Source organism: Carassius carassius, chromosome 41, assembly GCF_963082965.1.
Source record: "Carassius carassius chromosome 41, fCarCar2.1, whole genome shotgun sequence".
Lineage (NCBI taxonomy): Eukaryota > Metazoa > Chordata > Actinopteri > Cypriniformes > Cyprinidae > Carassius > Carassius carassius.
Genome location: NC_081795.1, coordinates 10,399,743 through 10,425,205, shown reverse-complemented (window position 1 = coordinate 10,425,205; position 25,463 = coordinate 10,399,743). Strand labels below are relative to the sequence as shown.

Sequence of the window (25,463 nt, the reverse complement as noted above, 5' to 3'; positions counted from 1 at the left end):
CATTTTTTTTTCCGGGTAAGCTGTACTTGTGAAGTTCAAACCGAGCATCAGAATGGGGAAGAAAGGGGATTTAAGTGACTTTGAATGTGGAATGGTTGTTGGTGCCAGACAGGCTGGTCTGAGTATTTCAAAATCTGCTGATCTACTGGGATTTTCAAGCACAACCATCTCTAGGGTTTACAGAGAATGGTCCGAAAAAGAGAAAATATCCAGTGAGCGGCAGTTGCGTGGACGAAAATGCCTTTTTGATGTCAGAGGTCAATGGGCAGACTGGTTAGAGATGATAGAAAGGCAACAGTAACTCAAATAACCACTCGTTACACCCAAGGTATGCAGAAAACCATCTCTGAATGCACAACACGTCAAACACTGAAGCAGATGTGCTACAGCTGCAGAAGACCACACCAGGTGCTGCTCCTGTCAGCTAAGAACAGGAAACAATTCACACAGTCTCACCAAAATTGGACAATAGAAGATTGGAAAAACATTGCCTGGTCTGATGAGTCTCAATTTCTACTGCGACATTCAGATGGTAGGGTCAGAATTTGGCATAAAGAACATGAAAGCATGGATCCATCCTGCCTTGTCTCAATGGTTCAGTCTGGTGGTGGTGGTTTAATGGTGTGGGGTATATGTTCTTGGCACACTTTGGGCCCTTTAGTACTAATTGAGTTTCATTTAATCACCACAGCCTACCTGAGTATTGTTGCTGACCATGTCCATCCCTTTATGAATATAGTGTACCCATCTTCTGATGGCTACTTCCAGCGGGATAATGCACAATGTCACAATGCTCAAATCATCGGTACTAGCTAGGTGTACCTAATAAAGTGGCCAGTGAGTGTATTTTCCTGATTGACTTATGGGATTCATACCTTGGCAAATGGGAAAGTGCAGCTTCAAAATAATGTATTTATTCTAATTTGTGTTCAAATTTGATTTAAAACAGTTCATGTATTACCCAGTAACTCAATTTCCCCCTTGACATGACACAGCTTAGAAGCTATCCGAAGCTGAATAAGATTACTTCTATTTATTTAATTCATTTGATATGTAATTTTATACATAATGGCATAAATTGTTAGCTGTAGCTGAGTGTCAAAACATGGAACACTTTTGTGAAAAAAGGAGCTTTGCTGGAGACTTACGACAACAACAGTGGAGAGAAATCTCTCTTGCCACATCAATACCCTAAAGAGGATAATTTAGAAGATAAACAGTTGGATATTTGGTCCTTTGCTGCTATGGTATTGAGCAACTTCTGCCGAAAAGGCATTGTTCATTCGTGCTTCAATCTCTCATACAGTTCTTGCACACTGACTGCAGATGTCACTATTAATAGCACTGCAGGCAGATGCAACATGCCATCAAGCAGATAATATTGATAAACAGAACTGAGAAAAAGGGTGATACATTTATGTATGTCTTGTCCAGGGGAACATATCTGGGTAATCTTTTTCTGTTTTCTTACTAAAAGAAACATATTAAATAGAAGCATGATAATCCTAAAAATCACTAAGAATGCTTTTTTGAGCCAAAAACAATAAAAAGAAATGCCAATTTATGAAAACCAATTATGAAACTAATGCAATTTTTCCCCTTCTGTTTTTGTAGGAAAAAATAAAAATAGCAATCACACCTCAAAATCATGCCAATGATAACATGCCAGTCTACGCAAAATACAAGAATAATATCAAAAATCAACAACATATTGTTTAAATTCTACAGGGTTGTTTCTGCATGGAGAAAATATTGTAATAGAAACCTTTACTCGCAGCATTTCCAAGAGATCAAAACTTTGGTCAGCAAGCATGCAGTACCTGCTGAGGAACGGGTGGTGCTGGCTGCCAGAGGAGTCTCCATCATACGAGTCGCTCTGTTTGCGGCTGAGGGAAGTTTTCCTGTTGCGGGTCTCACTGGGGGCAGATAAGTCAATGCTGCTCCTGCTAAGACGTTTGCTGGAGCTCAGACTCGGACTGACCTCAGGGTTATCCTGAGTGTGTGTAAAATGTGAGACAGCCAGTTGAACATTCATAATTTTTAAATGTGCAAATATAAAAATCTCAGAAGTACAGTGTCAAATAAAGTCTGGATGATGTGTCTGATGTGACAGCTGTTCTGTGCTCCCTGAAGATCACAGAAGTGTGATTAGAAAACCCAATCTGCTCAGAAGTTGCTCTTTCATAGCTCAGAAGACTAAAATGAGCTCTGAGTGATGTTTCTTTTTCATCAGAGGCTTCGGAGATAAAAATAAACACAAATGAGACAATTATCGACATTCAGAGTTACAATACAGAGCTATGAAATTAATGTAGATAGAACAGCTGAGAGTGCTTTGCCGTGAATTTTAAATAGAGGACATTTTTATAAAGAGATATTAAATATTCAGACTTTGATATCTTGGCATATCTGAGCAGAGCTGTGACATTGTTGAGATTTCATCCACAACTTTAAAGATGTGATACTACTAGGGAAAAATCTGAAAGCAAAACGTCTCATTGCAGTCTAAGCATATAAAAGTCAGTATTGGGTCATTTCATCGTGCATGCAGTATTTGATTTGTTATTTATTGTCAACAGTGTATTCCTACTCTACTTTATTTTTATTTTTTTACCAGAACCACTCTAAGACAAGGGAAGCAAGGAATGAAAGTTACAGATGAGCGAGTGATTCAGTGTTTCTGTACATACCTTTAGGCTCTCTGTGCTGTTACGTTGACTGGTGTGGATGGGGCTGCTGTGTCGTGGGCTGTTGCTGAAACAGAGAGCGTCGAAACACAGCACACCTCCCACACAGTCACCCAACAAACACACCTGTACAAACACACACAAACAAATTCAGCCAGAATCAGCGTTTTTACATGCAACCAACACTGTCAGGCAAATCTCAGGACAGCATAAAGACAGCTCAATCTACAGTGCAGCCTGAAAGTCAATAACACGTTTAATTAATCATACAGAAAAACAACATAGCTGTCACTCTCTGTTTTCCTGTTTGCTGTTGATGTGCAGCTCTGTGGTGAGCTCAATTAATGTATGGATGCTCCACAAACAAACAAATCCACAGGTTTAATTATCTGTGTCTACAACAGAGGAGTCTGTGGCATGCTTTAAATAAACTACATATATACCTATGCTTTGTAAAAATATATATGCTTTTCCCCAAAATCAGAAGGCTAATATGCTATTCAGGCCCTATTTGACACTTGACACACAGCTCATAAACTGCGGTCACCACTTCAGCATATCATTGTGCCTTCACTGCCTTCTAAATTGACAGGAGTGTGTTATTGGATTAATTGTGTGAGATTATGGAGCAAGACGAGTGGAAAGACCCCCTCCTTTTCATCTATTTTGAATGACTCATCACTGATGAGTCACTTTCGTTGCCAGAGACCCACACACCCTTCCCACTGATGCTCCACACAGTTTGCCTTTCTAATACTGATCACCCTCATCTGCCTGTGTGGCCAGATCTAACGAGGGGCCATACAAGCCATAATTCATTCTGGCACTCTCTGGCACTCTCACACACCTTTCATATACATATATTCTAGCTTTTACACACTTACATTCTCTTTTTACATACATATATTTTTGCATTCACACACATACATTCTCCTTTCACATACACACACACACACACACATATTTAGAGAGCGAGAGAGAGCATGAGAATGTATGTATGTCTGAAGAAAATATGTGTATGTAAGAGAAGAATTTATGTATGTGTGAGAGAGAGTATAATAGAAATGGCAGGCGTATAATGGAAAAGGAAGGGAGGTCAGGCGCAATCAGGGTCACCCGAACATCTTGGTTTAATAAAAATATATAGATAAATATTACCTTTGTGCAAAGGTTAAATGGCCTTGTCCCTTGAGCGAGTTGTGATTGAGGATATTGTTATTTCTGAGGAGAACTGACTGTCTTCAGAAAACATTTGATAGCATTTTCTTGTTCCTCTTACCATCGTTAAATACATATTAAAGTTGTGCTAATTAGGCAGCTGCATACAGCAATAACCCAAGAAAAGCTGCTTGTGTTCTGTAAGCGCCACCTGCTGTCAGAGATTGAATTTGCATTTTCATCAGAATCAGAAAGAGTTTTATTGCCAAGGAATTTGTCTTGGTGTCAGGAGCTTCCAGAACAGAAAGTACAAACATAGTGCAGACATACATCTAATTAAGTTAATAAAACACTAATAATAATAAAGAGCAATAATCAAATATTCATTCAGCCGGTCTGATGTTTTTGTTTTGTGCAGTTGCTTCATGTTGCATATATGTATGTGAAAGGAGAATGTATGTTTGTGAGAGTACTAATGTATGTATGTGAAAGGAAAATGTATGTGTGTGAAAGCAAGAATATATGTATGTGAAAAGAGAATGTAAGTGTGTGAGAGTGTTAGAATGAATTATGGCTTGTACGGGCCCTCAAAAGACCTCATTTGTTACGGAAAAACAGCCAAAATGGTTTCAGGACATTATATTTGCCATTGCTCTGCAAAATTCTGCAAACAATATATAATTTCAATAGAGTGGAAAAATCCCACCCACTTTTTCCATGGCACTTGTTCTAAAAGGTTTTTTTTCTTCTTTTTAAAAAAAAAGTCTTTGTTGAAGTATTCTCAGCCATGAACCACCAAACCAACCATCTATGAGGTGAATCACAACATTACAACAACTTCTATTTGAAGCCAAAAAGTATTTGAAAATCAGACAAAAAGACAAATGTATAAGACTTTGTGCTTAATGGCTTTAATGAGGGAGAGAACTACATTCCCATGAAACACTGTGAATTACTTAATGGACATAATTGAACGATGGAGAAATACAAAAGTATTCTTTTTAAGTTGTAGAGAGCCAACCAAGAACAACTTGATGAATTAAATTGTGGTGCTTTATGGGAGTGGGTGTTCCCTGCCGAGCTCCTTTGCCAAAATGTTCTCACTGCAACACTCTGACTGGACTTTACAGCATCATGAGAACGCAGCATCATGAGTAATGTAGTTTTTCACCAGAAATTACACTGTTTAGCATAATTCTTATTTAAAAAAATAAGTTGAATTAATGACAAATTATGGCCTACATAATTATCAGTTATCAATTTCTTTAAAATCAATAAAAATTCCCTATTTTTATTTTTACTTCTGGAACCCAGGTGTGGCACCATATAGGAACCTGTGCTATTATTAAATTTTGCATGAGGGTGAAACAGTTCCCCACGCAGGTTGACCACAGTAAGTTGCTTGGTTTGCCTGAGATTACTGTGTGAGCAAATCTTTATACATGCACCAAAATTTTGCTAACCTGCAGAGAAATCTGGACCAAAATAACTAAAATAAATGAATTGAAATGAAGGTGCCAATGCTGATGCCATAACTGACCTATTGGAAAGCCCCGCCCCCTTTAGTTACTGTTGCTCACTTGGACAAACAAACGGAGTTGCTAACTGTTTTACAATGGCAGCTGTCAGTGAAAACCTTCTTCCGAGGTGAAATTTGGGACACAGATGGACCTTCAAGTGGGACGTAAATATGCCATGGAGGGATATATAAAAGATAAAAAATAAATATGTAAAAATACAGATCACAATGCAAATGGGAAAATTATGTTATGGTCGTCACGATCGCAATGACAACATCCGGGATCAACACCGTTCATATACTGCAGAGTAAGATTAAATTAATTTACATTTAACCAAATTAATATGGAGAGGCACTCTCATATAGACATTCGTTTATGTGTTTTTGACTTTCACTGCACGGTACATGATGTGAGAACAGTTCGCTGAGGTTTGTATGTTGTGACAAGATGTTGTGTTTTCATCTTCATTGTGATTGGGGTTGAATGCTTAGGGACATTTTGCACAGTTTTGGTTGGATTTAGGAAATGGATTAAAATAAATTACATTGCCTATCCTCTCAGGATAACTGGAATTAGTGTTACAAGTACCCTAGGCACATAGGTACCCTAGGTTTTTCCATTTTTGTAGAATAAACACCATTAAACCAATACAAGCATTGGCTCATCTGCGTTTGAGGGTAGGGGCTTACCAATAGTTCAGTTAATGACTCCAGACCCAGACAGTCTCATAAAGGTGATCCGCAGAATGCTCTGTTGTAGCGCCTGAACTGTTGGTGTTACTGCTATTGCACACTGAACTTGAGTCATTGAACTTGATTCACTGCATATCTGTTTTAAAGCACTGGGTGAGAAATTCACTCCATGATTTGTTTAATAAAAGCCTATCTTTTTTGTTCTACTTAAGAAAAAAATACACCAAATTCTTGGAATGGCCTGAAGATGAATAAATTAACAGCAAATTTTCATTTTTGGGTGAACTATACCTTTAAGATTGTTGGGTGCTCATGAACTCACCTGGCCTGTGAATCCCTGTCCCTCTGGAGACTGCAGAAAGCTGTGGTACACCTGGTTGGCCCGGGCGATCACAGTTGCAACAGCATCTTGGTAGTGTGGAGCAGCAATAGCGAGCAGTGGTAAAGCGGCCAGAGGTAAATGGTCTACGCTGCTGGATACGCAACTCTCGTCGTAGCTGTAAGGGTTCAGACTGTGGAAGTGAAGAGCATGTTACTATTCAAACTGATGACCCATTCGCAAAGCAACAGACACAAAACATTTTTGTTTCATTACCTCTCTGAACTTCAAGAGATTAAGTTCACCACACACTACATCAGCAAGTTTTTAAACGCTGGATGTTTGGCAGGTGCCCCAGTACTTGAGTTGATGCCACTCATTCACGTCAAAGTGATTCAATCGCTCTTTTTAAGGAAAATCCATTTATGATGGTAGCTGTGTTTTCTAACATGGTAGCTGATTTCTAGATGTTAATCAGCAAATGACCTTCTTTGGCCAACTAGAATAACTAGACAAACTCAAACTACCTAATGACCAGCTCAGACCAGCAAATGACCATGACCTATGATGCAACATGAGAAGAAGAACTGCGGTGAAGACCGAGGTGCTTTATCATGCTGCACTACATGAGTCCAGAGATTAAAATAAATAGAAAAGTGAAAGATAGTCCTGCCCCAAAATTGTCACCTTGAAGAGCTGTGCTAACCTCAGAGCCATTGATCAAGCACAGTGATTAGCGACCCAAAGAGTCTGACAGAGAGAGAGATCTCGGGACAAGAGTACTGATGATGGAGGGTGTGCAGTCTTTTTACAACCCAGGACAGGACTGGGGCAAAAGCTTTATCTATCTAATCTACCTATGTATGTATGTATGTATCTATCTACCTATGTATGTATGTATCTATCTATCTATCTGCAAGGCCTATATAAACATTTAAACTTCAAGGCTTTCAGAACTTTAATTTTTTTCCAGAAGACTTTATCCAACCAAAATTAAAAGTTTGAAGTTCTGGTTTAAAATTAAAGTTAGATTTTCATTTTAAATCCACTTCTTTACATTCAAATTGGAACTGCAATTCTGCATCCTGTTTGCTACCTCAATTCAAAATCAATGTAAAATCAAATAATTATTTAACAAGTACTGAAAATTCATATCTATCTGTATCTATTCAAATCTGAAGGACGCTAAAACCTGGCAACAAAACAGCAGTGATGTGCGGAGCGAAGATAGGAAACTTCCCAGGTGTGTAGTTGTGATAGGCTGCTACTTGGCGAAGTGTGGCACAGGCTACTTGTGAAAAATGACTGTTGAAGGTGACGCCTTCAAATGGAAATGAACAAGTCCCAAATGGATCTGTCTGCTGGAGACCTGAAAAAAGTAGTCAAGCTCCTTTTATCCTATCCTTTTGACTGGGGGAACTATGTAGCTCTAGGAGGGCTATGAAAAAAGACACAGAGAAGTCACTTCTCTGATTATAATGACAACCCATAAGCTCACTGTAATCAGTCTTCGTGTCATCGCCTGTGTTACACAAAAGCAGGTCCCATTTACATCTTACTCACAGGGAGACAAAGGCTGCTTTTTTTCCTTCTCTCGTTTAATATACTGCTATTTTTTCTTGTAGCATCTCTCCTAAAACATGCAAAAATTCCTCCGAACTGCGCTGTGGCCACTGACCTTTACCCTGACTCCTCACAAGGCTAGGCTAATGCACTATGACCCAGTGTGAACAATAGTTCCTGTCATGTTTACATGAACTCTCCTGGCTGGAGAAGGACATATCCATTACAGTAACAAGCCTGCAGACCAGGGGCCAGCCCTATTAGACATGCTCCACAGCAGGAGAGGGTTCAAAGAGCATCTCCAAAACGCTCAGTATGCCCCCTCTCCGGATTCATTATTTATTTACACAGTCCGTAATTAATGTTTGGCCCATGCTAGCAGCTGGCATTGTTGCTGGGATGCTGTTTTACCTCACTAACATGAATATAGCAATTTGGGTAATGAAGTCTAACAACCTGTCATTTTTTAAGGGTAATGTCTTTTCTGAGACTTTCTAGTTCTCATTACTTATAGGCAGCACATACCTAAGTGTAGCCTTGTTGGCTGTTAATGGCTGTCCATCATGAAATCAAATGGCTTTAGTAAGAAAAATAACAATGATAAACTGAAATTAAGTTACAAAATGCAACATAGATATAAACTTTTGGCAGATAGAAACGATTAAGTCTAGGTAAGGCTTACATCAAAAGTATATATATATATAAAATATATATATATATATTTTTTTCCTGTGTTGTGGGTGGTTGCTATGCAATTTTCTGAGCAGTTTTAACCTGCCAACATTGTTGTTAGGTTGTTCTACGTGGATGCTAGCATTGATTCAGTGTTCTGTGTGGTCGCTAGGTTGTTACTTCAGTTAGAAGTGCCTATTTAGTCTAGGTCCCTTCTTTGCTAGGTGAAAATTTAAAGTCAGATTGCTTTGAAAAGTAATAGCACACCTCTTTGCAACAAGCAGCATGATTTGAGGTGTTATTCATGTCAGTAGTAAAAAAGGCATCTTAAGAACCGTTGTCTGTCAAAAATGTCTTTATCTTTGAACTGCCTACACTTTTTACCGGAGGGGAGTAAAAAAGAAATATCACCAGAAAAAAAGTAATTTGAGAGAAGAAGAAAAAAAACAAGCACTGAACTTTTCTGTTTGATGTGAAATTTTGATCTGATGTTCATCTCTTGTACAAGAAAATGTTAGCTTAGTATTAGCAATTGTGAATTTAAACAAGCAAAGGCCTGTAGTATTGTAAAAAAGTAAAAAGCATGTTGCGGTACAATGGTGTATTGATGCTGTCAGATAATAATATTAGAGAATTTTTGTACTGAATGATGTTCAAAATAATACCATGAAGATACCATATCCCAAAAAATACTGTAATATAGTACTTTTGTTAGTGAGACCTCCAAAATGTCGGTTAAGCAAATAAAACGGTTTAAAAGTTTAAAAGGTTAGTTCACCCAATAATTAAAATTATGTAATTAATAACTCACCCTCATTTCATTCCAAACCCATGAGACCTCTGTTTATCTTTGGAATCCAGTTTAAGATATTTTAGATTTAGTCCGAGAGCTCTCAGTCCCTCCATTGAAACTGTGTGTATGGTATACTGTCCATGTCCAGAAAGTTAAGAAAAATATCATCAAAGTAGTCCATGTGACATCAGAGGGTCAGTTAGAATTTTTTGAAGCATCGAAAATACATTTTGGTCCAAAAATAGCAAAAACTACGACTTTATTCAGCATTGTCTTCTCTTCCGTGTCTGTTGTGTGAGAGAGTTCAAAACAAAGCAGTTTGTCAGATCCGGTTCGCGAACGAATCATTCGATGTAATCAGATCTTTTTGAACCAGTTCACCAAATCGAACTGAATCGTTTTAAACTGTTCGCATTAATCCACAAATGACTTAAGCTGTTAACTTTTTTAATAACCCTTTAAGGTCCGTTAGTTTTTTTTTTTAACATAAATACTGTTTTCTTTTTTTTTTTTTTTACATTAATACTGTTATTTATAATGTTACAGAAGATTTCAATTTCAAATTATTGCAGTTCTTTTGGACTTTCTGTTCATCAATCAACATTCCTGAAAAAAAAAAATGTATCATGATTTCCAGAAAAATATTAAACCGTTCCATCCATCCAGCTAATGTCATACTACTCCTAGAACACTAATCCTATGGCACTCATTAATGATGTTTGAATGACTCACACTAGCAGAAGTGACCCCTGCTCAAAGACGAAACCTTCCAAGCCTCAAAATAACCTAGCTCCAGCTAAGGAGGGCAAGAGGAAGTAACAATATTGCTGCTAACAATATTGTGGTTGTTTTTTACTTATAAATAAGATAAATATAAATAATATTTATAAATAAGATAAATATAAATATTTATAAGTAAAAAAAAAAACAATGGCTGTATTGTGAGCAGCGACACTTTGTTAAATTAAATAGCATTCGTTAAATTATAGCCTTGTACCACACTGAGACCAAAGTTCACATGAGATCTAGGCCAAGTTAATATAAATATGTAAAAATATATAATATAAATAATATTTATACATATTATAGATTTTTACATATTTATATTAATTTATAGGCCTATGTCTCGTGTGCGCTTTGGTCTCAGTGTGGTACAAGGCTATAATTTAACGAATGCTATTTAATTTAACAAAGTGTCACACACTGCCGTCATTGTAAGCCTGGATATCTTTTTCGATGGCCCTTTAATGAAAATGGAATTTTAGAATCACATACTTAAATGTTTAATTGCCTACAATAATTATTTATTGATTATATTGAATTAAATCTCGCAGGCCTAGCCTATTTGTAGTTAATCTTTCCAAAAACAGAGTTGGAAGAGAGTTCAAACTTACCAGTACTAAGGAGTGCTGAGGCAGGCCCAGCTCAGTTTGTTCTTTCTGAAGCCGTTGTTTCTTTTGCCAGCTATGGGAGAAAGCGTTCACAAGCGTTCGACACAAACCCATGGCCCGGGCAGTGCGTTCTTTTTCTGCATTCATGGAGTTAGTGACGGCTAAATGGAGGTTGTGGCCGAAGCATGGTAGCCATCCCCATCCAAGTTTTCTCACCGCAGCCACAATGTTTGCTCCGTTATCACTAGTGACACAAGCCAACCTCTTCTCATCCAGAGGCCATTCTTCAAGAGCCGATCACAGAGCCTCGGAGAGGTTATCACTAGTGTGACTTTCTGGCATAAAGGATGTCTCCAAACACCTTGACTTCAGCTCCCAGTTGGTGTTCAGGTAATGAATTGTCACGCTCATATAGGGCATCATATTAACGCTTGACCACATATCTGTTGTGATAGAAAAATGGTCAGCGTCCTTTAACTCGCGTGCCAAACTGTCCTTCATTTTCATATACTTCTCTGGTACTGCCTTTTTTGAAAAGTATTTTCTGTCAGGGGGGACATATTGTTTGTCGAAGGCCTGTAGCATCGCCTTAAAGGCTGGCTTCTCGACTAAGTTAAATGGCAACTTTTCCTCCACTAGGAGACGAGTCACACTATCCGTCAGGGTTCGCCACTGATGGCTGTCGCGTTGGTACTTAGTCCCTTTAGCAAACGAGTCTGCGATGCACAGCTGTCGTCCCTGGCCTGAGGTTGTGGGCCGATCTTCAGACGAAGCACTTGTGGTGCTCTCAAGGGCAGCAAATGTTGCCGGATGATGGATTCGAAGATGCGTCCTCAGGTTGGACGTATTTGAACGTGATACCGGAATCTTTTTGTAGCAAATTCTACAAATGGGCTCATTAAAATTGCCTGGAAGTCCTTTTTCATCAGGTTCAAAGCCAAAATGTGCCCATATTGGCGACGTGACATTTGGCTTTGCCACCAAGTTAGCCCTCTCTGCCATGTTTCGATGGAATAGTAGCTTAAATGCTCAATTGTCGGCTGCGCAACCACGTGAGAGAATTGTGTTAAGCAGAATAAGCACGTGCAATTAAAAACTGAGGTCCTGCTTTTTTGGCTTTCTCATGAGTCATCCGCCTGTATTTTATGCTTTAGTAAAATTAAATGAAATTCAATATATAGGCTACAAGACATTACACAGGTACTCTAGGCCTAATAGTCAATACAAATGGAATGCTATTAGCCTATTAGAGGTGCATAGATACATTTTTAATCTAGATTAATCTCACTGTAATCTTGGAATTAATCTAGATTAAAATGGCTCATTTGACTTCTGCCGAAGGTATTCAGATGTGCAGGCCAAGGTTTTTTTTTTTTTTTGTGCGGTGATGACGGTTACAGGTTTAGACCCGCGGTAGGCGTCACGTGACCGCGGTATTGCGGTAATGCGGTAACCGTCCCAGGCCTAACGCACACACACACACACACACACACACACACACACACACACACACACACATGCATACAGTTTAGAGTACAGGAATGCAAGATTGAGCAAACCATCAGTTTCTTAGTTCTTACAAACCCTTCTTAAAAGGAGTGGGAATACTTAATGGATCAAACAATGACACTAAGTTTCAGTGCACATTCCAGTGAGGAGTTCATTGCTGCATTTCATGAGGTGTGGACTTCTTTTAAAACTGAATCTACTCTACATAACCTGGATGCGGATGAACATCTCAGTTATTTTAATTCCACCTGTGCTTCTATTCTGAACAGTATTGCACCTTTAAAGCTTAAATTTCGTAAATCAGTGCCAATTCCATGGTTTAATGACTCAGTGCGCTCTCTTAGGCAGGCAGACAAATTGCATGTTTCATACGAAATTATGCGAAACTCTCTTTCCTCATTTCAGAGGGCAGCTAAAGCTGCTAAGAGTAAATATTTCTCCGATTTAATTATGCTTAATAGAAATAACCCACGTGTGCTGTTTTCCACTATTGACTCTGTGTTAAATCCACCTGTTAATCTTTTTCCTGAGCCTTCTGTCTCGCTCTGTGAAAGTTTCGCAAACTTTTTCACTAATAAGGTATTGGCTATTAGATCTAAGATGTCTCAGACAGGACATGATTTGCCAGAGATTCCACTATATTCCGTCACATGGTCTGTGTTTGAGCCACTCAGCTTTCAGGCCTGTAAGGAAATTGTGGATCGTCTTAAGCCTACATCATGCCTACATGATATTGTTCCATCACATTTCCTAAAACAAAATGTGGGTGCTATGGGTTCAAGCCTGCTGTCAGTCATTAACAAGTGCTTACATACGGGCACTGTTCCTGTCTGCCTCAAACAGGCTGTGATAACTCCTTATATTAAAAAACCTAATCTAGATCAATCATCTCTCTCCAGTTTTCGACCCATTTCAAATCCATTTCAAAAAGATTATGGAGAAAGCAGTTTTGGTACAATTACAAACTTTCCTGTTAAATAATTCAATTAATGAAGTTTTTCAATCTGGTTTTAAAGCTTTACATAGCACTGAGTCTGCTCTTTTAAGAGTTCTTAATGACATATATTTTATCACAGATTCTGGCAAACCATTGGCTCTGATCCTCTTGGACCTAAGTGCCACTTTTGACTTAGTAGACCACAGCATTCTTCTGTCACGCTTGGAGTCTTGTGTAGGACTTCGGGGTTCTGTCTTACAGTGGTTTCGCTCTTATCTGTCAGATAGATGTTTTACTGTTCAGTTAGGTCAATATTCATCCTCTAATAAACCGCTTAATTGTGGTGTCCCCCAGGGATCAATCCTTGGGCCGGTGTTATTCTCTCTATATTTACTTCCTCTGGCCACTATCTTTAAAAAATATGGTGTCTCCTTTCATTTATATGCTGACGACACCCAACTTTACCTTCCCTTGCAATGCAGTAATGATTCTTCTCTTCAGCCACTGTTAGACTGCCTGAATGATCTTAAGGCATGGCTTTCCCTCAATTTTCTTCATTTAAATGAAAACAAAACTGAGTTTATTCTGTTCGGCCCCAAGGAAAACTGCGATTTTGACCTTGACCTCGGCCCTCTCACCCCTTATAACTCAAAGTGTGTTAGGAATTTGGGCTTCTTATTTGATTCAAATGTAAAATTTGATAAACAGATTTCTGCTGTAGTCAAGTCATGTTTTTACCAACTTCGCCTTCTCAGTAAAGTAAAATCCATTCTTTCAAGAAATAACTTAGAAATAGCCATTCATGCCTTCATTACCTGTAGGCTTGATTACTGCAACTCATTGTACTATGGCAGTACTCCGGCATCTATCTCCCGCCTACAGCTAGTTCAGAACGCAGCCGCTAGATTGCTTGCAGGGAAGCGTAAGTTTGACCATATAACACCTGTTTTAATGTCCCTTCACTGGCTACCAGTCAAGTACAGGATTGAGTTTAAAATTTTATTATTTGTTTACAAAGCTTTGAATAACCTGGCACCGCAATATTTAACTGAACTTTTGGTTCCTTATACACCATCTAGAAACCTGAGATCCAGTGACCATGGCCTCCTAACAGTTCCTAAAGTAAAACTAAAAAAACGTGGCGATCGATCTTTTGCTGCCGCATACCCGAAGCTATGGAATAGCCTTCCGATGTTTATTAGACATGCCCCGTCTATCTACATTTTTAAATCTCAGCTAAAGACTCATTTATTCTCCATGGCTTTTAACACTATATAGCTATTTTCAGCTATATTATTACTGCTCGCTTGTTCTTTTTTTGTATTATATTTGCATGCTGTATCTGTTTTATTTGTTCTACTGTGTTTCTTTGATTGCTTGTGAAGCACTTTGGTCAACCTTGGTTGTGTTTTAAATGTGCTATATAAATAAATGATTGATTGATTGAAGTTTGATAGTTGCATGTCTTGCCCACTTGAATAAAAGTCTCCTGATGCAGTTTGTTGAGGCTCCAGTTGATATTGGATGAAGTTGTCTTGATGAGAGAGAACCAGCTAAAGTCTGAGGATCTTTGGTGAGAGGAGGACAAGGCCACAGCCTGGCACAAATGTAGGGGTCCATAGAAGACTTCTAGCTCAGCAACCTCATCTTTTCAGAATATAAAAATGAACCTGATATATAATATATAGTAGCCCTGGTAACTGAGCCTTCCTGGAGTAATAGTTGAACTTTTAGGGGATGATTCCTGGAACTCACAGAGTGGGTTTTAAAAATTATATAAATGTAACAAATAATCGTGTGTCTAATCATTCCAGCAGTAATACATTTTAGACACAATAATTAGTAGTTGCTTTGTCTGTTTTTGTTCTGCCACTGTAAATAGCTCCAAACTAAAGCCCATGTTTTACGTGAGCAATCCAGATGTATACACGGACAGTGCGGACAGTACTTGTGTTTATACTACCTCTGCGAACATGTTCAATACATGCGCAGTAGATCAGCTTGAACAGTAAATAAATGTGAACACAAAATTGCCCATAGTTATTGTACATCTGGTTGCCTTTATAGTTTTATTGACGAATTGTACAGGTTCGAGTAGCAATGGGCTTCTACACATTCTTACATCATGTATACCATAGTGGACCCTAGCAGACTCACGGAAGGTATAACACCGGCTTAAGGCAACGCAGCACACTGGGCACCATGGAAAAATGCCATTAAGAATGAATCAGTGTTTTTCAACAAATTGGTTGAATGATTCAATAACTTACATGTTCTTGAATTAATCAGTATCTTTGAAAAAAAATGTGAGTGAATGATTCACTGGAACATCATGAAACAAATCAGTATAGCGAATGATTTAATGACTCACTCATTCCTGAATGAATCAGTATCTTTGAACAAATCAGTGGAGTAAATTGGTTACTTTAATAATTCAGTAACTCACTGACAGTCACTTGTCATAGCCACCCACTGACACAAATATATAACAGCCAATCAAATCTCCAAACCCCTAACGCACAGGGCCCGGTTCCCTGATAACGTTCACTCTTAGCGCGCTAAGAAGACATCGAAAGATATATCTTACCAAAGTTGTTGATGTTTCTAAGTGTGTTCCCCGAAGTGTCCCTTAGGAAGCTTCTTAGCACGCTGCCTCTTACGTCCGACGTTACAAGAGCGCTGTCCAAAGTCAGGGTGCTGAATTAGTTGGCATCGATTGCTCATGAATCGATTTTCCACTTTACGCGAAGGTGCAATACAGCGTTAAGAAAGACAACACGTTCTATGCAAATGAAACATTCCTCAAATTATTACAGTAACATTTATTTTAACATAGTTTAAGTTATCAGTAAAATATAGACTATAAATTTAATTATCAAAGGGTCAGTAATGTTCACACGATATGTTGTGACGGTAAGACAAACCGGGTATCCCTCGTTAATCATCCATCCCGTTGTGCCACTTGTGCCGCTTCTTGACATGGGTTTAACGACTTATAAAAATTATATAATACACTTTTATATTAATGGCAAGGCAAGCAGCTGCAGTTACTTCTGTTTAATGCGGTATTGATTGCAATTGGTTTATGTTTTTTATAAAAAGCAACCTATCTACAATGAACAGAGAGAGAGAGAGAGAGAGAGAGAGAGTGAGATACAAAATATGCTGGGGAAGCAACGTAAAAAAGGGCACCAAGCCTCTCGTCAGAGGAACTTGAAGTGTTGCTGGACCTTGCCACCAGGTCAGATATCACACCCCTATGGTCCACTATAACCTGCACATTTATGGCCGCGTCTTCCTTTCGCGATAAGTAGCCTACGCATGATCATTCACTGATGGATTGGCGATAGGGATGAGTGCCATCCACCAGGATGCAATCCCCGGCATGGCGCAGAAGGGCGTTGGTGACAGTGTGGACGCACTTCCACACAGAGGTCTTGGTTAGGCTGTAGCCCTCTCCCACGACCTCGATGAATCTCTCTGTAGCAAAAAAAAAAAAAGAAAAAAAAAAGTAGCGCTGGGCTTCAGGGCTTAAAGCAGAATTCCGCCTCGTTAGCCTGGCCAGCGCAGGTCTGGGAAGGTCCAGCTGCTCCACAATGAGTTGTCTTGGGAGGGGATTTTTTTTTTAATATAGCCACGTCAGGCAAAATGTCAAAAAGGCTTAAGTTTTGCCGAATAAAAAAACTGACATGGACTAAACGGCTCCGAGTCCGGCTCCGTCTTTGATTCAATACAAGAACACGTTGGATCGCTGCCATAGTTGGTCGCTTACTGGACACCACCATGATTACCCATATTAAGATCTTAGCCATTTAGAGCCAAATTGTTTGCCAGATTTTAATTATCAAAAAAATGATTGCCAATTCGCTTTAATTACATTACGAAAAAGCCTAGGCTAATTACCACCTTATTAGTTCTGTAACCACATAAAGTCAACTTCATAAATAGGCCTGTATCCATTGCGAACATAATTTATTATGAGTCTTAAAAAATAACAGAAAATCATTGTTGAGCCACAAAATTGTCAACATACCATAGTTTGACTTGTACTTCGCTGCGCTGGTTTCTAAAGACTGTTGTACAGTAGCGTCATGAGCTCAAATAACGCTAAGAGAGAGCTAAGAATGGTCCAGACCAACCTTACGAAAGTGTGACTTACAGAAGATATACTTAGCGTACGAACGTGTCGGCAACCGTGCCATAAGGTTAAGAGAGAGGTTAAGGAATAGGTTAAGAACTACTTAGCGATAAGAACGTTTTGGGGAACCGGGCCCTGATTGACAGTTTGTGTAAACAATATAAAATTGGAGGACCTAAAACGAACTGTTGCTTAACTTGATATGCACTATATTCTAAGGAGAAAACAGGTAAGAAAGAAAGCAAAATAACAAAGTTTAAATAGTTGATAGATTAGTTGGCCACAAAATAAAATGATTAAATGGTCAAAGCTTCAGGCCTAAGAATAAAGAGGAGTTACAGGTTGTCTAGACGTGAAGCACATGAATAATACTAAGCAAACTTACACCATCAATGTTCACAGGTGGTACTGTCCTCGAGAGACAAATCAGTGTGCCCCTCTTTACTATCTAAGATATGACAGGGCCCCAAATTGTTTTACTCTAGGAATCACGTATTGAATTGACTTGCACACCATGCTTTGGGGAGAGAAAATCAATGTCGAAGCTTTTTTTTTTTTTTCCAGACTTGCTAATTGGAAATGCTGTGTGGACGCGGCAAACACAAAGCTCCATAACGTTCCGCCCCTCTTTTTCATTTCAGTCCTTCCTGTCCACAAACACTAATGCATGAGTGTCTGTGTGTGTGTGCATGTGTGTGTGTGTGTGTGTGTGTGTGTGTGTGTGTGTGTGTGTGTGTGTGTGCGTGCGTGTGTGACAGTTGCTGCTTCATACATGCACTGTAAAGCCACATCTATAAGCACACCTCATTAGGAGAGGAAACTCATTATGAGGCTTCATGGCTTGGCAGGATGGCCACAGGTCACAAAAACAATTCCCAAAGCTCTTGAACTGAGGAAATGAGAACCTACATGCATGGCAGCTGTACTGACAGAAGATGTGTGCGCTATAAAAGGAGCTTTAAACACAGCAGTGAGCTGTTTACATCTGAAATGTCTGTCAAGGGGGAGTTAGCCATGAGCCTTAATTGGGTGATTCTCACAAAAACATGTCCAGGTCACATTTCACCTCAACACCATAAAGAATAATATAAGACATATTGAATAAAGATAATTAAGCCATGTAAAACAGTGACTTGCAATATATATATATATATATATATATATATATATATACTTACAGTATATATATATATATTTTTTTCATTTAAATAAAATGATATGTAATTTATTTCCTCAACAACTAAAATCATAATAATCAATAACAAAGGTACTTTATTTTGCTTTGCAGTAGCAAAAAATTAATAAATAAATAAAACTAAGCAAAAAGAAAAAAGTGAGAAGTCTCAAAGTAGGATGCAGGAAGGATAAACAGTTAAAATTGTAAAATGTCATATTATTTAAAACATACTTCCATATGGGCAAATCATCAAGCACTGAAAATTGTTCATTTATAATATATATACACATATATATATATATATATATATATATATGTATATACGTGTGTATATATATATATATATATATATATATATATATATATATATATATTTCTTTTTTAAATAAAAATATTTATATTATATATATATATTTTTTTTTTTAAGAATAATTTAAAAAACTAAAATCATCAGATTAAACAGATTATGGATTATTCATTATTACTTCCATCATTATTATTACAGTGCCCGCAACTAATATTGGTATCCTTGGTAAATATGAGCAAAAGTTGCTTTGAAATAAATCTGCATCTGTTTATCCTTTTGATCTTTCATTTAAAAAAAATCACAAAATTGAAGTAAAACAATCGAAAGTGGGGAGGAAATCTAATTCTGAAATAAATGTTTTTCTCTGGTTCACGTTGGCCACAATAATTATTTGGCACCCATTTATTGCAACGTCGTTTTCAACAGCTCTGGGTTTTCTTCTAAAATGCCCGATGAGTTTGGAGAACACCTGACAAGAGATCAGAGAACATTCCTTCATACAGAATCTCTCCAGATACTTGAGATTCCCAGCTCCATGTTGGTGCATTTCTTTGTTTCATCTGACCATAGAAGGCAGTCCTATTTGAAGTTCCAGTCATGTCTGACAACTGGGAGTTTTGCCATATTGCATCATGGATCAAATACCAACAGGTAAAAAAATGTACCGTAAACCATTTGAAGTGAAATATGATTTGGACATGTTTTGCACAGGTTTCATTAGATTTAGCACTTTGTTTAGCCCTCACTGTAGCAATCCAACAAGCTGCCAGTTCTGAGCATGAGATAAAATCAGCCACGCGTCTCTTCCTGGAGAACCAGAGCTTACCGATGTTATTTTGGCGGATCCTGGTCTAACAAATGACCGCTTATGCCTTCATTAATCCTGTGAGAAGCAAAAAGGAAGTCGTGTTGCTGAAAGGAAAACCCCATTGTGTGATTCTAAGGGTGTGTGTATTCGAGTGTATTCTCCACTCAGGGAGCATGATTCGACCTGCAACAATTACTCAGTCTCTACCAGCAGGCTGTTGTTCTTTATTATATCACTTTTATTAAATCCCCTTTTTCAGTACTGGTCAAATGCAAACAGAAAGACGTAAAACTATTCATGGGTTCTGTATTTATCCCTTTGTCCTTTGCCTTAGGTCAGTTTAATACTACAGCTACTGCCACTGAACCATAAAACCAAAGCAAAAGAGCAAATGCAGTTGTATGTACCTCATGAACAGGGTTTATCATGTTAATCTCCTTGATACTGCAATGACTGACATTTTTTATTACTGTGACTTTATACTGTGATAATGTGATCAAAAACCCTCTTCTGCTCTGTTTGTTTTGACTAGAGCTCCTCCATCTTTCATTGCTTCACCCAGGTGATGACAAAGACAGAAAAAAAGGACACAAAAGGCCTAAAGCTATAGAAGAAATCACTCAGAAAAGCTCCGAGCCACTGAGCTCTTGAAGCGATGGATCCGCTTTCACGGCTTAAAGGAACTCATGTTCATGAATCATGTTCATTATAAAGGCTGATTCTCACAGAATGCATCACCGTTACATGCTTACTTGGGGCTGTCTTCTTACCACTTATTCATTTCAGCCCTTATAAATGAACAGCAGCATCGAGGGCTGACAAAACTCTTTATGCCTCATCAAGAAAACAAATCATGCTAAGCATAGGCTTTGAATCTTATCTGCACTTCTTTCTACCTGCATGAGATGAAGAGATGCTGTGCAAAAAACAATGGAATTAACACTCTTTAAAAATACTCTTAAAGGTACTTATATTAAACTTTGTTGCTTTTTCTGTAAATCATTCTAAATGGTTATTACATTTACATTACATTATTATCATTAGATTTTCACGACTTTAACACAGGATTTTTATTGTATACATTTGGGCTGTAGTCTGCAACAACTAACTTGGTAACAAATATAGTGCATTCCCTTCTGTGACTTTTCCATGTGAAAATGTAAACACGGTAACGGTGAAATTGTATTGCAACACTCTACCATTCAAAAGGACAGCGTTTTTGTTTGTTCGAAAGAAATGAATAGTTTATGTATTTATATGTATTTTATACATTAATTTTTTTGAAGTGTATCAAAAAAGACAAACCCACATATTGGTTTTAGGTTTTAGGACAACTTTGATGAAAGGGTTTGATCCACTTCTAATGTTGACTACATAAATATTTTATCATATAAAAATTCAGCCCTGATGAGCACTTCTTTCAGACACATTCTTATATGAACTCAAATGTTCTTCAAATAAACTTGAGTTGCTCAGCTAGTTCATAAAACCAGCTCTAAAGGACAACTGCAACTGAATCTGTCAACATTTCCCCATAAAAATGTTTTTCATGCATTTAACCAGAATCACCATAGGGTGTTCCGACGACATCAGGGCAAAACATCTAATTATGTAGCATCTCTTTCATAGTGTATATGCAAAAAAAAAAAAAAAAAAAACACTCCATGCCAGTAAATTCAGCCAGTCTAAACCATGACAAAACAGTACTGCTGGAAGGAAACAGTGATGGTATCAGATGCTAGCATATACAATGGTATTAACTTCAAAGAATACCATGGCCCATATTAAAAAAACATGGTCATTTAAAGTTGCTTTCAGTAATAGCTACTTACTTTGATACAAGGCAGAAGGCCTCTGCGCATACGGCTGGGCACGGCACCAACTTGATGACGACATGCTGAGCTGCAGCTTGGAAATGATCTTGAGATACTTTCTCCAGCACTGAGGACAGTGTGTTTACATCTGCGGTCTTCGAGCCTGCCTCTCCACCCGCTAGGTCCAGTATGTTTCCCCCATGAACCACCAACACCAGCACATGTGTTTGACATTTGTTCTGGTAAACAAGGGACACAGAAGGTCATGGCACAATATCATAAAAAAATAAAGCAGTTGCACACTGACTATTCAAAAAGATCATCTTACCTCAGCTTCCTCTAGACCATCGATGCTAGTCTGAGGGACACATTTTGACCTCCTTACATGGTAAAGACTCTCTGACCCCATTAAGGAAAGAGCATGAGATGGATAGATGGGGATATATAAAAAAGATACAGAGAGGAGGTGATTATAGCCAATTTGCACAGATGCACAGCAAACAGAACCACAAATGATTATCGATCCTTCATAGCACACACATCCTTCTTTCATTAATGATTTTACCTTCCATTTATTTTCTTCATAAGATGACACAGCAAAACCACATACTGGTACCATCATATTTCAAAACACATAAATCGGAAACAGACAGAGCTTGGGATTTGTATCAGACAAACCCCTTCATTTTGATGTTGGCTGGTGTCATAAAAAAATAACAAAACCACATAACAAATTACACACCAGAGGAAGTGAATTGGACCAACAAAGGGCCTTTTGATGTCTCTTATTCTCTAAATAAGACCGCTGGTCTTCAGCCACAGTCATTACACCTCACCTTCACCATTCCATATGCTCTATTTTTTTTCTATTTGTTGCTTTCTGCTTCATTCTGCCATCTCATTCTCACACTCTCATGATATAACGCACCTGTTCTAGATTGCCTCCAGTCATTCTGTCAGCATGAAGCTTGTGCCCATGCCTTCTCAATGCCTTTTATCAATATATCTGCTTTTAGGTTGGGAAATGCTGGAAACTCACAAAACATGTTTTGAAAAACATTCAAAATTCAAACCCCCAGAAGTGGTTGTTCAAATTAACATTGCACATATTAACTACATCACTTTTATTTGACAATGGCAAACTTATGAATAATAATAGCTGATTCTCCTGTTTTCTTTTCTATGTTACTCACTTCCACATTTATTAATTCAACAGATTGTCAAATTCCAGGTATTTTTCAATGAAGCTACTCTACAACATTTATTGAAGTCCAATCCCATCATTCTGTAATGACAAAACCTCATTCGAAAACAGAGCCAGTTAAAAGTTTGTACAAACAAACACTGCATTGATTTAAAATTAGGGATGCACCGAAATGAAAATTCTTGGCCGAAACCGAAAACCGAAAAAGAGAAAACCAAGGCCGAAAACCGAAACCGAAACACCGAAAGAAATTATCCCAATTATTAGTACCATTGCATTTATTGCTATGACCGTGTACTAACTTTACTAAAATTAAAACATTGCAATTGCATAAATTAATATTAAAGTTTCAAAGATAATTACAATTACATAAATTATAAAAAAACATAAAAATGCATAATTACAAATTATGCAAATATTTATTAAGCACATTGCAACAATGCACAGTATAAAAGAAAATTCAAACTAAAATTTAATCCCACTCATCTGTATATTAAATAATAATGTACAGGCCTACTGGCCTGCAGAAAGGTTTTAAAATTAACTGTTCTCTCATAAAAAGTGCATTTAGGTGAAGAGCATTTGAAATTTTTCTCTGTAGTACTAGAAAGTGCATTACTTCTCCAGTAGGCAAGACTGTTATCACTTCTGGGGATGGGGACTTCAGACAGATAACCATCTAGCTGTTGAGCAGTTGAGCTTGTCATCTGCCTGACATTTGAGAAATATTTGAGAGAGTGTATTTAAATAGGGCCAGGGCATAAATAAACATTTTTATCAAATTAAAGCAGAAATCTAGCAAAAAATCTAGCAGAAATATGGCTACAATCTGATATTATGCATGTATATGTATATGTGTGTGTATTATATATGCAGAGACGAGTCTTTTTTTTTTTGCGCTCTGATCTCAGTCTCCTGAGCTTGGCGCTTCTCCGTCTCCACGCGGGTTCTCCGCATCCAGCGCGGCCTGGAGCATTTCTCGTGTGCTCTGCCATATTTCCGCGTCCAAGTAATGGTCTTTATAACGCGGATCAAGCACATTCGCGATGAAGTGCGGAGGATCCGAAAAGATCTCAGTGAGACGTGTGCTAACAGACTCTATAAGACTGTACTTTTCTTTGTTTTCACTTCGTGGTCCGTCTCAATCTCTTTGTTAGGAGACGCTTTAGTGCTGCGAATAAAGGAATAAGAATAGAGAGAATGTTCTCTATTAAGACCCACTGGTGTGAAGTGAATGACGCGGGGAGCTCGTGGTCTGCGCTATGCAGGTGCACGTGCAGGTCGCGGTTTCTGTTTGCGTCATCATAACATTTCGGCCGTGTTGTTTCGGTTATAAAAGTGTTTCGGCCGAAAACCGAAAATGCACTTTTTGGCCATTTTCGGCCGAAAATTTTCGGTGGCCGAATATTCGGTGCATCCCTATTTAAAATCCATCCTTTCGCAGACAAGCGTGGGAATTCGCTTGTATTTGAATTACTGAGATGATGTCATGACAACCCTCAGCTGCTATGACATCAAACAGACTGAGCCGATGATAGACCAGACTGCTTCTCTTAATGGCATATTCATTCACTTCTAATCATTGGGTCTCCAAGGAGCAATTGTGTTCATTGAAAAGCTGTACCAACTGCAAAAAAAACCCTCCCAATAGTGAGAGTCTGTGCTCATCCCAGCTGCAGGCTTTCATTCACAGCAGCACCATGAGGAAAACAGCCAGGGTGCTGAGCTGTGCTCTCTCTTGTGCTTAACACTGTAGACATACTGCCAATCAGCCACAGCATTATCAGGCTCACTGACACTTTCTTACTACTGTCTGTCTGACTGCCTCTCCAGATGCCTTCAAGACACAAACCAATTCAGCCTACATAATGTGCTATATAGACCCTTTTTCAGTTAGTAAACATTGTGATGTTTTTTTATGGATGAACCTTAGGTGGAGGCAGAAAAAATCCCCTAACTGCTTCACAAACACTAGCAAGTTTTGTTTGCTTGTTTTTTAACAATGTCTGGAGAACATTTTATTTTATCTGAATATGTATAGGGCCCTATCATACACCCGGCGCAATGCGATGCAAGGCGCAGCGCAACTGTGTTTGCTAGTTTCAGTATTCGCATTTTCCCATCCAGCACCACTTCGTTTAATTAGAAAATGCATTTGTGCCATTTTTGTGCTCATGGGCGTGCTGGTCTAAAAAAGAGGTGTGTTCAGGCGCATTGCTGGTGCATTGCTATTTTAAGGAGCTGAAAATAGAGTGCGCCAAAGAACTACTCAAACCTGGTCTAAAGTCTAAAGTCAATGGGGCAATATTTTTTTGTTATTTAAAGAGCGCGTTGGTAGAAAATGCGCCTCTGGGCGGGTCCACAGTGCGCATTGAGATGAGAAAACGGATTGGCTGATTCTTACACACTCGCTCAATGGATGGACGATCCGTCAGGACAGAATAGCCTGACACACCAGAGAAACATAGTATGCATATTGAATAGAAACTGAGGGAATATAAATATTTAGATGCCTATAACTATGTACTAACAGAGGCAATTGTAAGCAAATGCAACTACTTGAACACACATACCTGACATACAGTATAACATGGGCCTTCACTGTTCACTCTCTCTATAGTTGCACAAATGGCAATTGTAGAAAGCGAGACAACACAAATGGTTTCCTTTATGTTTAGTCTCTGGTCGTTACTTAAAGTGTCCCCAATTTCTGATTAGATGGGCATGCATGAGAAATCTTTAGACTCATAACCAAACCATAATCCATAAAAGAC

The 25,463-nt window shown here is 38.3% G+C and overlaps 1 protein-coding gene across 1 annotated transcript in view; it reads right to left on the bottom strand.

Annotated features, from left to right (window-relative positions):
- LOC132123614 (membrane-associated phosphatidylinositol transfer protein 3-like) overlaps positions 1-25,463 on the bottom strand; it is a 105,088-nt gene that overhangs the window by 23,866 nt on the left and 55,759 nt on the right. Inside the window, exons 4-8 of the mRNA XM_059534377.1 lie at positions 21,814-21,884; positions 21,504-21,724; positions 6,380-6,569; positions 2,691-2,813; positions 1,828-1,993 (exon numbers count right to left, since the gene is read on the bottom strand). Of these exons, the coding sequence (XP_059390360.1) occupies positions 1,828-1,993; positions 2,691-2,813; positions 6,380-6,569; positions 21,504-21,724; positions 21,814-21,884 (771 nt within the window). The remainder of the gene's footprint in view (positions 1-1,827; positions 1,994-2,690; positions 2,814-6,379; positions 6,570-21,503; positions 21,725-21,813; positions 21,885-25,463) is intronic.